Source organism: Colias philodice, chromosome 10 (assembly GCF_061535455.1).
Source record: "Colias philodice isolate Cphi_HAF_F1 chromosome 10, ilColPhil1 Martin Lab GWU primary, whole genome shotgun sequence".
NCBI lineage: Eukaryota > Metazoa > Arthropoda > Insecta > Lepidoptera > Pieridae > Colias > Colias philodice.
The window spans coordinates 1,926,904-1,943,439 of record NC_143095.1 but is presented as its reverse complement, the minus strand read 5'-3'; the positions used below and the strand labels follow the sequence as shown (position 1 = coordinate 1,943,439).

The 16,536-nt window shown below is 31.7% G+C and overlaps 2 protein-coding genes across 2 annotated transcripts in view; one reads left to right on the top strand and one right to left on the bottom strand.

Annotated features, from left to right (window-relative positions):
* Window positions 1-1,155, top strand: part of LOC149485034 (uncharacterized) — a 234,126-nt gene extending 232,971 nt beyond the window's left edge. Inside the window, exon 10 of the transcript XR_016316170.1 lies at window positions 326-1,155. The gene's annotated coding sequence lies outside the window, so the exon portion shown is untranslated. The remainder of the gene's footprint in view (window positions 1-325) is intronic.
* A 2,230-nt stretch (window positions 1,156-3,385) lies between these two features.
* Osi23 (DUF1676 domain-containing protein Osi23) lies at window positions 3,386-15,926 on the bottom strand. The gene is made up of 7 exons (XM_089699584.1): window positions 15,729-15,926; window positions 14,778-14,920; window positions 12,787-13,019; window positions 9,220-9,413; window positions 6,959-7,083; window positions 4,922-5,097; window positions 3,386-3,968 (listed from the first exon to the last, which is right to left on the bottom strand). Exons 3-7 carry the CDS (start codon window positions 12,961-12,963, stop codon window positions 3,579-3,581), a joined length of 1,062 nt encoding a protein of 353 aa, XP_089555710.1. The 5' UTR covers window positions 12,964-13,019; window positions 14,778-14,920; window positions 15,729-15,926; the 3' UTR covers window positions 3,386-3,578.
* Between the last annotated feature and the right edge of the window lie 610 nt (window positions 15,927-16,536).

Here is a 16,536-nt window from a genome sequence, read left to right as displayed (position 1 = left end):
ACTATATAATTTTCTTAGAATTTGCTGATTTTTAAGTCTAGTGGTGAGCAGGTTATTGAAAGGCCCCAAGTTCGAGTCCTGGTAATATTACAGGTTATATTCGTTAAAATAATGAGAGAACAATGTTACTTTATTATTTTATCGAATGTAACAACATTGATTATCCTTAAATTTTCAAAAAATTAAACTATGATATAAACACATAAGTACATAATATTACGAGCACATTACATATTTCGAGCCAGCCTGCTTTCTCAGTTGAGTAACTGAAGAAAATGTATGTTTTATTAAAGAAAATGATTTTTTGTTGTATAGATAATGATAGACCGGGAGATACTGACACAAAATTTCGAGTCATTTGTAACAGGATGGCGGTTCTACAGGGGTCTTAGTACGCAATGATAAAAAGAAAAATGATGGTGTGATCGCTGGTATCGGTGGTTTAGTCGCGTGGGCGTTAGCCGAACTCGTCGGAAAAATAGCGAAAGTCAAACGATTTGTAACACAAAAATTTTAGTATTTACCGATAGCCCATAAAAAAGAAGTAGGCGGTAGTGTCATGCCATACTTTTCCGGTGTGACTTACAGCCCGCCATACCGACGCGAATATGTTGATTTAAATAAAACAATTATTCAACCATTTGTACCAGGCTAACTTTTGCACAGGTAACCATCGTCGTGCAGCCATTTACGAAAATCGCCATGCCATACTTTTCGGACGATTCCAAATGGTCGCCATACCGCCGAAAATCTGCAAAAAAAATTTATTTCGCCAAACTTTTTGTACCAGTATTGCATTTGGATTTTTGGAGAATATTTGATAAAATGTGACCATTATTATATTTGCCATACTTCTAGTAGGGGGAAAAAGTGCTGTCATACTTGAAAAATTAATTTAGTATTAATTTATATATAAGTGAAGATTTCCAACACCTAGATCTTTGAAATTTTGTATTTATATTCTTTGATCCTCAAACTTCCAAGAAAAATAAGTGCCATACTGTTACAAATCGTTTGACTTTCGCTATTTTCCGACGAGTTCGACTAACGCCCACGCGACTAAGCCGCCGGTACCAGCGTTCACACCATCATTTTTCTTTTTGTCATTGCGTACTAAGAACCCTGTAGAACCGCCATCCTGTTACAAATGACTCGAAATTTTGTGTCAGTATCTCCCGGTCTATGATATTAAATTATGTATTATTGTTAAAGAATGTAATTGTATTTATATATGGAATGCTTGTCACGCAAAATATGCTTCAGTCTTTATTAATTTTGATACGGTCCGGAAAAGGGTCACCTTTCGCATGTAACGATATTATCAAAAATGTTTCAAAAATTATCTAAAAATCAATCTTATTTCTGCGAATCCAACAATAACTAACAATGCAAAATATAAATTGATTGAAGTAATTCCATACAAAAGATTCGTGTACAGACAAAAGCTTTAATTGCAACCGTAGATCAATGATAGTATAAATGCTACTTCAAACAAGTGTTTTATTGGTAACTTTATTGCCCTTGGATGAGAAATGCCAATATTATTACTCTCAATGTATAAATCTCTTTGAACGACGTTTGACCATGAGGCATGGTCTCTATAGATACGATTATATGAATTCTGTGAGGGACTTTGTTTGCTCAGTAAAGGCAAGTAAGGAGATTATCGGACTTAGTTAACAGAAGACGTTATCCTTAATGTATTCAAGAGATTAAGATTTAATTGCTTCTTAATCCCTATTTGGCTTTATAAAGGCTTCAAGATTGGTCCTAGAAGTAATATTTTGAAGGATAAATAATATGTGATGTGAACTTGTTTTAGGTACGGTCGTTTTATAGGTATATTAAATTCTTCCATTTTCGACTCCAAAGTTATAGACTAAATTTTACTATTTTTTTGCATACTTAAATAGAAAATATAGTAGGTATTGTACTTATTTCTAAAACAGGACTCTAGTTAATGTTCTCGCATTATTCATGTTACTAAGTAGGCCGTCACGGATTATCCAATGCAGCTGCATCGTCATTTAATAAATCTTGTTAAATTTCTTGAGAATATATAAATAAAAGTTGAGCCATAAAGTTTTCAATCAATATATTATATTTTCATAAAATTCTAAAGGTCTGTTCTAATAATTTCGCGGTTTTAAACTAACTTTAACTTTCACCAAGATTTATTCTGTACAATAAAGAAAGAGATACAGAGAACATAATCGTAAAAACGCTTGATATACCTACAATTATTGTATTTTCTAAATTACCTACCAAGCAGCTGATGCTACGAAAATGATTTCACACACAGAGACACACACATACAAGAAATAAAAAAATATAAGCTATTTCTGTTATTATAACTGCAACTGCTTTTTACTCTACTACATCAGTATGAAATTTGACGTCACCATATGAGAAGGTTCCAATCTCCCTAGAGCTTTTACCAAATTCATATCAAATTGTATCTGTTGGGAATATAATAATAAACACTTTTCGCGTATTTCACGACGTTTTACGCAGAATTATAGGTACTTACTAGCGGTCCGCCCCGGCTTCGCCCGTGGTACATATGAAAAATAGATGTTGGCCGATTCTCAGACTTACCCGATATGCACAGAAAATTTCATGAGAATCGGTCCACCCGTTTCGGAGGAGTATGCAGACTAACATTGTGACACGAGAATTTTATATATAAGATTATCCACCCACAATTCGTCAATTATATTTAAGTTACTTGTAAATCGGTATAATTATTTTTAATGTCCTTCAGATGATGATGGATTACTGATGCTCGACTCCTGATTTGCGTTGAAAGCAGTCTGTTATAGAGATCTCAAAGCTGGGGAATTAATCAGGCTATAATAAATAAGTACACTTCTACCGATTATGAGCAAATTACGGCATTAGTTACTTGTTCCAGAAAATTGAGGATCTTCGAGAGGTAATTATTAGTATATTATGAATAATAGTATTATTATATGAGCACGTAATTAATTTAATTATATTCAACTTGGATAGATTGATGAAGATTGAAGTCTTCATTACTTATATTGAGTGTTTTATTCTTATTTATTATGTCTTTAATTTAGCGTTATTACGTGCTGTCGTGTATTGCAATATGTTATGTCTTGGCATAAATAATTATTTTTATATTAAAGATGAAGTCCTTGACAATTATTATAATCAACATAATGCACACGTTAGTCATGGATATAAATAAAATACATTTTATACTATTTACTTATTGTCCTGTTTACGAAAGTGTCGCTGTGAAAGTACATTAAACACATGTGTTAATGATATCTCCATTAGTATTTATTATGGCAATAAAAATTCTGTAGCTTACCGAGTCTTAAAGTGCTTAATGTCTACCGGTCTCCTACAGCGAACCCCTATTTAATGGTAACTCACACTATACATTGTCAAACCTTCTAGGGCAGTAATAAACAGTTTTTAATTGATATTATTTATTCTATCCATATACATTATACACTATTTGCCTATTCGGATACAATACTTGGCCAATGTAGGAAAATATACTGGATATAACATTGAATAGTGCCTGAAAAAGCGCAACGAACACATCAAGTTGAAACGACAGTATTGGGACTTTGAAAATTCAGTCCGTTGTAAGGTAATTCGAGGGAATAATCAGCTTGTACTTCCCCAGGTCTTGATGTTATATCTTGAAGAGAAGAGGAGGAATATAAATCATTGTTTGGAAATTGACGGGATACATAATTTTCTTTGCTATTCGCTGATATTGGGTTCCATAGTCCATTGTTCGTTTGTTTGTCATAAATCTCTCCTCTATGAATAGTAGGTCTGTTATTTTTATAAGTTTTTATAGGCCATTGTTGTTTTGCTATCGGGGAAGTTCCAGGGAGTAACGCACCATCGTTACTCCTTTTGTCCAGATGGTCGTAAGGATAGTAATTGTGGTAGAAGCCATAATTCAACGGACTTGAAGCAATCTGGAACAAAACATCTATTAACCGGTTATCTTTGCTGTTTTAGTAATGTGCTGCATAGCGCATAGCTAAATAATGTGTGGTTAAATAATTGGATTAACAAATTTTTAATTAATAAAACATATATAAATTAGTAAATAAGTGTAACATGTAGAAGTCTAGTTAGTATAAGATTAGCAAAGCTGTATAGGTATGTTATTTATTACCTTTCCCCTGGCATGAAACCCTTGATACAAAGTGTCTACCTAAAAGAAAATGTGAACGTTAATCTGTTAGTACGTATGTTTGATTTGTGAGGTAAAATCAACACGTTGATTATTGAATTAGTAAATGCGCGGGTGACGGGGCGGAATTAAATTCGCTCTGACATTTTAATACCTATTAGTACCTACGTAATGTCACGTAATGTGCTTGATTTTAATAGGGTTGCGTTATTTTCGTAATACGTTTAAGATATTAACGACTGACTATTGCTTTACTGACTTTTAACGAATTAAATTACTACGTAGATAACTTTATGGGCAGTTAATACACTACAATATAATGTTATAAGAGAAATCTTTGAAATTTTTCATGGATTTGTCTCCTAAGGGATCTATTAAATATTGGAAAATTGACATAAATACTTAATGACATAATATCTACCTATTAAATATTGGAAAATTGACATAATAATATATAAAGGAAATCTGTGAGGCGCTACGAAATTCGTCGTAGTTTGTGAAGGCCTTCACATTTTTGTATGCTTGCTACGAGATTATTTCGCTTATTAAGAATTGATATTTATACATAGTCCTTTTCATAGTTTTTAGTTTATGAGCAAACATTGATTTTATGGAAATTGATTGGACGCATAAGCAAGTAAAACTACAGCGAAATATTATTTGTTAAACTTTTTACAGAATAGTCTAGAAGGTGAGTTTTTATTTCTAAACACAAAACTAAATAATAATTACCTTTTTAAGTCCTTGAATTGATGCAAGAATGAGTGCCATTTTCGCGAGCAGCAAAGCCTTTCCACCAAGTACAGCCAGAAACTGGAATCCCATTGGAATAAGAACCATGCCAATGGAGACGATACCGAACATCATCATCGTCATCATGTGGTGACGTCGACGCCCTCGCTGTTCTACTAGAAATATATAAATTTATATTATAAACGCTTAAGTTTGTAAAAATATATGGTTATACTCTTTCACGCGAAAACCACTGAACAGATTGTGATAACACTGGGTAGTTATGTAGCTTATGTATTAGACTAACATAAAAAGGTATCGAAAAACTTGCATTTGCCCACGGGTTTGACCCCGGGTGAAGCCGCGCGACACAGCGTAATATAATCATTATAATATCTATTCAAATTCTTATTAGCATTATATGATATATCACAATTTAAAGTTACTTACATTTATGATCTATTTGATAAAATTTTGTTAAGGATATAAGTACTTATCTACATATTGTCATAAAGTGGGATAGGTTAGTAACGATGTGTTAATATAAACTTTGTTCATAAAACGATCTCAAATAATGTTGTAATTTCCATTTCATGTAGTTTTAAGAACCATTAACGTATATTATACTAGCTATATAGGTTGTTTATTTATAGAATAACAAGAATCAGCACTTGGGTTGTTGAGGAAGTGATTATGAGGAAGAGGAGGAGGAAGAGGAATTTTCACACACAAATTTAGAGGATGCGGATGAGGAAGAGGATATTTTTTTGAGGAAGAGGATGCGGATGAGGAAGCGGAAGAGGAAGCGGATGAGGATGAGGATGATAGGAAAATTATAATCAAAATTAAAAAACAAAATCTTTTAAAATTAAAAATTAAAACAAAAGCCATTCTCCTGTCTCTACATATTGATGTTTAAGGTTAGGGGAGGTTAGCTCGCCCAATCGCGAATTTACGAAGCCTGTAAGTACTATACTATTTGAGTCACGAGCCGGACTCAGATGAGCTTTTGTTTATGCATATTACTCGAAAAAACCCACAGAAAAAACCTAATCTATATCAGTGCCAGAAGCGACATTAGGCGATTTCCACAAAAAAAAAACTAACTGGTACTTAGATATTATTATGTAAGCATAAACAACTTGTTTGTTTTTTAATTTAAAATCACTTTTGACAAATATTATTTGGTAAAATATGTTTCTTCTGAGTATGAGAGAAAATGTTATATTATTATGTTTAGAGATAAGTGTTAGGCGCAGATATAAATATGGCGGTAAGACTCTACTCTTGTTCGTTAGTAGAGACCGACTCGTAACTCAAATACATAGTTTAAATAGGCTTTGTAAATTCGCAGCCCGATCGGATCAGCATCCTCATAAATTTCCTCTAAATTTTGAGGAAGCGATAGCGGAAGAGGATTTTTTTATTTTCATTTTTGAGGATGCGGTAACGGTAGAGGAACCCAAAATATTGCGGAACTTCCTCATTATGAGGAAGCGGAAGAGGAATCCTCAACAACCCTAAGTTGTTTCAATAAATACGTAGGTGCTGATTCAGCACCTACGTATTTATTGAAACAACAACTATTATGAAGTATTGGTATAAAATAATTGTATAATTTAGTTTTACGAACTAAGCGAAAACGCTCAAATGGTAAATTACAAATTTCAACGTTATCCAAAATCTATATGGATTAAGTATTTTTTGTTTGATTGTATGTACATATATAATTATATAACTTAAACATAATAACAACTTTTTTGCTGCTGGGTTGCCTGGCAGAGATCACTGCTTAGTGATAAGGCCGCCAATTGTACTACATCTTTCTAGTACCATATTTTATTTTTATTGTTTCTTATTATTTAATGATAGTATTACAATAAAGTGTAATAAATAAATAAAATAAAAATAATACTTCTATGAAACAATTTTTAACTAATACAATGAAAGTTTATAATAAGATTATACCTAATATAATATTATGATGTTTGAATTATGCCTATAGGCTACGGATATAATTAATTATTTTATAAATACCTCCTTCCATCGTTTTAAATTCATCCAAATCAAACTTGACAACATGAGTTCGTAGCACTTTGGCGATGCGTTGCAATGCCAAAGTCCGCCAATCGGTTTCATTCAAATCTTTTTCCGACCACGTGCTGAAAAAAAAATCATTAATTTTAATACTTGACATAACAATAATTATTTTCTCATTCCATACTATTTATTCTTTACAAAAAAGTACCTACATAAATAGTTCAAACATTATTAAGTATTTTTTTTTTATAAAAATATGTATTTTTAGAGTTAGCTGAGTCAGCAGCGTTCCATGCCCATTCGGCTAAATGTAGTAAGGAATACATTTCTCATGCAATATAATTTGTACAATATATTATTATCATAATACAATACAATTATTAGTATAATTTTTACGAATTTATTCTATTCTACATTGTATTTTGTGACTGTCATTAATCGATTAATGCATTCTGACAATATTAATTTGCTTATTTTTGTTGTATATTTACTATGAGTAAATATGGCCACTTGGTGAGGCAAAAATAGAGAAGCTGAAATATAAAATGCGGATGATATGACAGTAAATATCTAGTATGTAACAATGTCTTCACTCGCTTGCTCTTTTATAATGATATGAAATTGTTTGTGTAAGCATTCATGCATGTTACTGTTTGTCTCGTTCTTGTTATTTTTGAATGAAAATAATTTATAGGTAATGTATGTGATGTTCATGCATCAATAGTTAAATATAATTTTCCTTTATTAAACCGTAAAAGAAGAATTTATACTGAAAAGAACTTGAGAGTGCATTCAGGCAGATGCATTTTCATTTCTTTAAGGATATGCTGGCAATAGTATGTCGAAGATTGAATTACAATTAAAAATATTGACGAAGTTCATAGAAAATAATAGTTGTTTGAAAGTAAATATTCCCGAGTATTTCTTTCAATGCTCAAGGATAATCTCGGGATTGAGACTGCAAAAATATTGTTACTTTCCTCATATAACTAAAAAGATAAACATTTTGTGTTACAAATTATAGATGTGCTTATGAATATCGTTTTTGTTTTATTAAACTGACACTTATTTTCAATATCACTTCTATTGAGAAGAATTGGCAAGAAACTAGATACCCGACTGTTCTTATGAAAAGTAATTTTAGCTTGCGACACCCGTTCGACGTACTAATTTCCACCCTTTTTGTAGACTCTCAAAGTTTTGTTCTCGCGACAAAAATAGCCTTAAATCTAATTTATCTCCTTGCTCAACTTTATCACAACTGATAACCTCTTTAACATAATAATTACGTGAGAGAATTAAACAACTATGGTATTACCACAAAAAAAAATTAAACACAGTCTAACTTTTAACCAGGGATCTGTCACTTTAATAGTTTTCTATGTGAAATACGACAAAACTAGATTAAAGAGAACCTGCGCTTAAAGATAAACACTGTCTAAAGTTTTTTGTGGTGAGACAGGTTCCTTTTGTCAAGGTTTTTTCATGTGAAATTAGGGACAAAATTTTACAACTGCATTTTTCTCATATTATTATGAATAATTATGTGAATATTAAAACAATTGTTCTATTTACTCGCTACAGTAATGTTTTACTACTTATTTGCTTAGCTCACAAAACCACTGCGATATTGCTGAAAGTGGAGCGAGTTTGCGCAATTTAATACGAAGCCCCGTTTGAACGTTTTACGCGACGTTGACAAATAATCCTGAGGTCATTCACTCGCCCACGAATGAAATTTATTAACCGCGTTTTACTTTTGTGAATCTGCATTGGATAAAACGCTTCAAGGGAGTTGCTATAAATAGAGTTTTTTTGAACTAATAATATTTTAAAAGCATTTATACATAGTAAAGAAAATAATATAATAGAATAGCCTTATAAGTTTGTTTATACATAAATATTATAATATTTGTTGAATGCTTGTGTAGGTTTGACTTTGATTGAATAAGAAAATAGTAATTTTCCTTACTAAAAATAGCTATTCCATACATAATATTTTTAATAACAAAGTTACAACTTACTACAGTTTAATAGCATGTACCACAAATTATAAGTAAGTCAGACTATAATTTGATGTACTAATGAAAATTATTTTACCAGAAACTAAACTATAGATATAGGATTCAACATTATCACCAACAAGTAAGAAAATCGTATTTTAATAAGTTGATACAATAAAATAAATCCAAACAAGAAAATAACTCTACATTTTAAAGTATTCTATCAATAACGCACGTATAATATAATTTACAAACCTTGAATTATTTTCATGAATCACATTACCAGAGCGGTCCACCATTTCAAATTTCACCAAGTTCACACCATCAGCAATTGGTACCACATCGAGACTCAGAGATTTGTCTAGAGCCCTTAAAGTCTTTCTTTTCATACATCTTGTGAATTTTGGATAATAATCCATCGTCTCGATAGAATCTTTGACGTCAGCAAGCTGAAAATTTAACTCTATAAAAATATGTTACTATTATATTCTAAAGTTAAGTAAGGTAGTTAAAATTTTATAAAGAAACTGATGCACAAGATCTTGAGTAAGTGATGAAGGTTAGAGGTAAGCGGTAAATAGATAAACAACTGACGTAAGCTTCATGGAAGAAAGTAAAAGATCAAAAATATATAGATATTATGTTAAGTGGAGTCTGAATAAATGATGAAATGAACAAAAATGTGTAAAAGTTAAAGACAATTATTTCATAACAGGTGTGAAAAGTAAACAAGGTTTACTAATGTATAAAGGTGTGATTTACTCTCAGAGGAATTGCTCTGAGGATTTACTAATGTGTAAAATATAAAATAATGCTCCTTAATAATTTATAATTAATACAAATTTTTTTAGAAGTATACAGTCTATAGGTAATACAGTGGCGAGTTTTTCAATTTCAATGAGCAAGCAAAATGTATCTAAATAGCCTAAAATGTAACTACACCAATCTTAAATGGAAGTGTCATGTCCTATAGTAGATTAACCAAGGATTAATGTTTCTCCAAAGAATTTCTCTCACTATAATCACTTTGTGAGTGTATGATCCTTTTTCTTAATGGTCAATAAGTAGGTACCTATTTAATTAACTTTTTAACCTTTTGTATGTAGATAAAGAAGTAATAACTTTTATATAATATAGACGGTATATTCAAATGTAATTTTACATGAAACCTTTTCAGTATCTGTTTGTCAAATGGAATTCTTTATATCAATTCTCTAGAAACCTATAAAAATCTGTATATATTTATCAGTTTTTCATATTCATTGTTATGCTAAAATGTAAAGGGAATAAATCGCAATTGATATTTTTGTTTCTTATTGTTTTACGATTTAACGTAGATTTTTATACAAGGGTTTTATTAAATTTTTCTGTCAGACCTTTTTTGTCCCCTGTCTTTTATTTTACCTGGCGTTCCTTAACTTTATAGAGGTAACATTTTCTTACGAGATTAAACGAAGAAATTTAATAGATTTAGTCTTAGTTTTAGTTAATAACTCTAAGTTTCAGTAATTTTAGTATTATTATAAAATTATTCGGTTATAACGGGTAATAATTAATTCACTTTTTCAGGAATATAATTAAATTATTATTAAAAAATTAAATGATTACGGAGACACTCATTGATTGAAAAAATCTAGTTTTTCAATAACCTAGATGACATCATAAAATAACGATTTTATAAGTATTTATGACAGAATTAATGAGTGTTGTTTCTTAAAAGCAGAGCCAGCAAAACAATTGATACTTAGCCAATGTAATTTATATAAAAAAATGTTGTGTGGTTTTATGAAACCACGGTAAAGTGAAACTGTTCGAACGGTTCCGAACACTGCTTTGTGTAGCGCATGTCGCGTGTCGGTCGGCTGCCGATTAGGTATACCTACTCGGCATCCGCGATACACGCGACATGCGCTACACAGACCAAAAAGTTTGAGACGATGTAATAAAAGTTTCACTTTAATAAGCTAAAATAATAAGAAGGTACGAAGAGTCAGCAACAAAATACTAAGACAAAATATGACGTAGTGGACACAATATCATTATTTATTATGAATATTAAACAAGTAATTTAATTCTAATTAATTTATTTATACATATTACCTATTGTAAATATGTTGCAACATGCATTCTAATTATGGCGATTATCATAGTTTTCATCAATTCAAATAGACGGTCTATAATAAATAAACTGTATATATATGTATTTCTCTACATTATAATATGTATAGTATAACTTTTGTCATTATACAATTTTCAGTAGTACATCGCCTAATAAATGCCACAATTTTTAAGTGCCATTCAGGGAAACATTTTTAAAAACTTTTGCTTTGTCGGGTTCATACGCACAATGCGGGTAGCTGCATTGCGGGTAGCCGTCCGTCTGACCGCAGGATGCGGTTGCGAATGCGGCCAGCCGGATCGCGGGCAGCCGCATTCACAACCGCAATGTGCGTTTGAAGAACCGTTGCTATTTGCGGTCATGTCAATCCATTTCAAAGATGGAAATGGAAGAAGTTGCAGCTATTTACTACATTTACACACGTTACGTACAGAAGAAAAGCAAAGAAAGAAGTACTGGGTGCATCCTTATTTGTAAACACGAGATGAGAGCAAGCATTTTGCAACCACGAGCACACACTCACTCAATGGCGGGCAGCCGCAGACTGAACCGCACAGTGTGTATAGCAACCGTCCGGCTGGCCGTCAGTCGTCACTCGGGCCGCAGCTCTCCGAGCGACCGGAGCGGTCTGCGGGTAGCCGCATCGCAGTGCGCATAGAAATGAATATTACGTACATAATTTTGCTGCTACCCGCATAGTGCGTATGAACCCTAACTGAGTGAAAAGTTGTGACAATAGAAGTATTATAATAAGGATTGTACCTACCTATTCAATTTTACTGTGGTATAAAAATTACCCTAATTTTATGGCTATTAAAAGCCCAATTTGGGAATAGTATAGAGTGAAATATTTCCTTATAATAATTTATGTACTCTTTCTTGTTTTATCTGCACACGTTCTTACTAAGAAGCATGATAAATACTTGTGTATTAATTTGTTTAATTACAAAATTTAAATCTATCTATTCAATCTTCTTGAAAACTTAGGAAGTGAAGACAAGATAAATGAAAAAGATCACGTTCTGTTAAATTTGTTCCATCTACTACAACATACATTTGAAGCGGATCTTGAAAATATATTGTCAATTCAGGAAGACGTCCTAAGCAGGAGTATAATGCTTATACATATATAAGGCGGATCCACACAGAGCGACCAGCCTCGCAAAGCAAAAAAGCAAAGCTCGGCCGAAGAAAGCGCGTGAAGTTTAGTTGCCGCTAAGGCACGTCCACATAGACCAAGTCTCGGAAAATGCTTCGCGAAGCTGCTCGCTCTGTATGGACCCGCCTATTAAAGAGCAGTATAGCCTATAGTACATAGTAACAATAGCGCACGTTAAAGCAGATTATGGAGATCCGGAAGAGATTAAGGCCTTCACAAGATGGACGGACGCTTGCTTAATGTTTAATAGCTGTATAGTTTTGACCGGCTCGTTGAGTGGCTAGTAAGCTGGAATATAGCACTGGATTTCGATATTATAATATGAATTACACTGTTAATAAACATTCGAAGATTTCTTTTCTTTTATCTACACGTTCTGCTCTTATAAATCTAAATATTTAGAAAAATTTACGGTTGTTTTGCACAACCGTCAATAAATAAATTACTGCAGTCGTCAGTCTTGTATAGTGTGTGCTACGAAAGTAATTAATAATTTATACATTTAACTTTAAAGTTCGTGAGTTCGAGTTAACACATTAAATACCTTTTTAGAGCAATCCCGCCAGATAATTTTAACCACGTCGGCGCCTTCAAGCCACAAGTCTGCCAAAAAGCGGCTTAAGTACGTGTCAGTGTCTTCCACTCCTCCTGCCAAACTATCTTTAAGTGTCAAAAGACCAACAAGGAACAGAATCTGAACTTTCATTCTTCTTAAATGCATGACGTAATTTTATCTTGATATTTTCTCATCTCTTCAATTCCGAAGTCCTGAAGAATCTGAAAGTCGGTAAACCTTTTAGAATATTAATAGGTTAATTTCTAAGGTTAATTTGTTGTCATTCTATGTTTAAATTTAATACTTATAAAACTTTAAATGAAAGAAGTTTCTGGTCGATTAATTTAATCTAATCGTTTTCTGCGATGGATGGAATCTGTTGTCAAAAGTATCGAACGAAAAGTATTCAATTAAACGTTAGACAATCAACAGCTGATTTATGGGATATATTCTCATAATAATGATAAATTCCAAACAATAGCTTTGCATAAGATACATATTTTGCGATTCATTTTTATATATAAGATGTCATGTTAAGGGAAGATATGCTTTAGGCTTTTGTGAAAAGAAGATTAATTAAACTTACATATTTACAAGGAATGAAAGTATTTTATCTTTATTATAATATTATTGAGGTTGAAGTCTAGTCAATCCTAATAACAGAGTTGATTTTGACTATTCAGAATTTAGCAAAGTTCAAATAAAAATAAAATAGAACAAGAAGATATTCGAGTCTATATTGAAATCATCCATAATCAAAATAAATGGTTCTAACGAATTATATTCAGAGGAAAATCTGTGAAATTTATCTTCGTTAAAATATATTAATTGGACTCATAAAGTTTGAATAAGATGTTCAAATATAGTATTGTTAATTCGTCTTGTTATTTCAAAGAAAATAAATTCGATACGATCAAAATCTGAGCCATAGAAACTGTAGTATTAAGAATTTGTGTGTAGTATTATTTACAAATTCGAGGAAAATTTCTAATTTATAATCGTCTTCAAGAAAAGCTATTGGTTGCTAAGCTCGCACGAAACTATGTAATATCTTGTAATAATATTCGAAATTCTATATTTGTTAATGCAAGCTCTGTTAATTATCATAAATATTGACAGCTGTAGTGCTATACCACTTATATATGAATCACATAATTTAATCTCGAATATAACATAAATTATTATTAGAGTGTGGGCAAATCTTACACATTATAAACTCACATGAACAGCTAAGTAAATAACTTACTAGGTACTAACAATGGTACTAAACGAACAAGTAAAAAAGCAAGTTCAAATTAGAACTATGGAGTTTTTAAATCTGATAAATTCGGGATTGTAGAGCTTGCTTCTAGAACTGTTTTGTGAATTGAGGTTACGCAAGGCTTTATAGGGAAACGAGGGTATTTACGAGGAACACTGAAACTGATCTTCTCTACTACCTATATTATGTATAAGGATTGTTGAATTTATTTTAAAGGTCTGGTCATGCGCCATAATGCGAGACCAGATTTATCGGTGTAATTTAAAATACACTTGTCCTGAAATATTATATTTATTATTATATATCTATTATCTACTTAATTGGTCATAAGTAGGAAAAAAAACAAATCAAATCTATAATATGTAAGCTAGAGGAGCCAAACCAAAAATAAAATCAAAATAATCAAAATACACACGATTAAATCAACTTCTTTATTTATCACCTTAGTTTTTATCACAGTAGCCAAAACTAACACGCTAATATAATACGACGATAAATGTTTTTTTTTTCAATCAACAAAAAGCTCGTAACCAAGTAGTTTTTACGCAGCAGTTGAGTTGCGTTAGATTTTTTGATACGTCTATTGTGTATAACAGAACCCTTAAAAGAATCATTAAATATAAAGGTTTAAATATATAAATAAAATATGTATATACTTAATCTTTATAGAAAACATAGCCAAGCGGAAAAGTTCAATCGAAATGCCTTATCTACTTACCAAATCTGTAATCCTTGATTCTTCAATTTTATTTTCCTTTACAATCCACAGGTGCCTTCGGTCAAGGTTACTCCAGGAGTGAATATGATACCTTGACCTGCTTACGTTTTATGCTCGAAGAAATCAAACCATTTTCTAGATGACTGCAAAGCATATCAACTTAAATATACATTTGGTTGCGTTTATGCGTCAGTGCTCTTATTACGTGAATTATGAAAAGCATATGCAATTGATAGGTACTGTTATTGTAGGTATGAATTTGTCGCGGAGGAATTCAACCAATACCTTCGGCCCCGGCTCGATGGAACACAGTGGGGTTTTAGTCGACGTAGTAGTTTAGGAATTCGACATAACCATCGGCTCTTATCTTATTCTATCTATGCAACATGTCGCCACTAAAAATATGAATAAGTAATTGTTTTTGAAACTGTTTTTTTTCTATAGTACGCAAGTGTAATATGAAAGTGGGCGCCAGTGTGGGTGAACCTTCTTAGAAATGGTGATTCATATGCTGAAAGGGTTCCCTATCATGATAAGAGCATTATCATATATAAATTCACGCCTACATTATATGTTATAGGAATTATATATCATATTCTATTAAATAGCTTGCAACGTTATGCTACAAGATTATTGACCTTTACACAACTAAATACTACTAGAAGTTCAGTAGTAGTAGTATATATAGTGAAGTAATTTAAAATTATTATGTAACGAAACAAACATAGGTATTATTGCCCTTCTGTGCGTCTTTTCACAAAAAAGTTACGTTACATTGGAGTATATCTTTTCTATATCTTTGTTTATATCTATATAATAAAAACATTTCAAATTAACTTTATTTATAAACTAATTGAAGCAGTATCTGAAGCAAATTGTTTTACATACAAACTCTCAATTAGGATCAGATCAAATCATTATTTACAAACAAAAAGTCCAATGACAACTTACTGAACATCATAATATAATCCGATCGCTTAACAGTCAGCAGAAATATCATCATTTGGCATTCGACACCATTGCTTTGATCTCTCCCCTAGTTTTTAACTTCGTCCTTTTTGGCTTTTGTATGTGATTTTTCTTTTCCGCATCATATGACGACCCACGCAAAACTTAACGTTTTCGTGCTATTTATGGAGGTATGATGGAGTTCCTTTATGTGGTTTTCATGAAAGCGTTTACTTTAGAAAACCCTTGCATATTCACATAATGACATGATACATCATATGCGTATCGATGGAATCGATTGATAATAAGCTGCATCTGCAAAATATTACATGAGTATGGAGTTGCCACCTTTGCCCAAAATATTACTAAGTACCTATATTTTACCTATAGATAGGTTGACCACAATGTATCTAATCGAGTCCATTTAGGCTATAAAAGAAAATATACATTTTTATTTATTTTTGAATAATATAATAATTCGGAATTATAACAGAAACATAAAAAGGGTCAGTATGCTATCGATACCGTTACATTATCGATTGGATCAGACATTATAATTACTAAATTATTAAATTAAATATTAAATATTAAATATTTCTAGAAGTAAACAAAAGATAATATAATAAATCGCACAGATTGTGTACGTGGAAATTAAATAGAACAAAGAGTGTTAAGCAATTTAAATTATTATTATTATTATTATTCAGCCATGGCTGTCCCACTGCTGGGCAAAGGCCTCTCTTCCCTTCGTCTAATTTAAATACAATTGTAATATGAAATAAGCGAAATAAAGGCGGTGTAAGCAATTTTA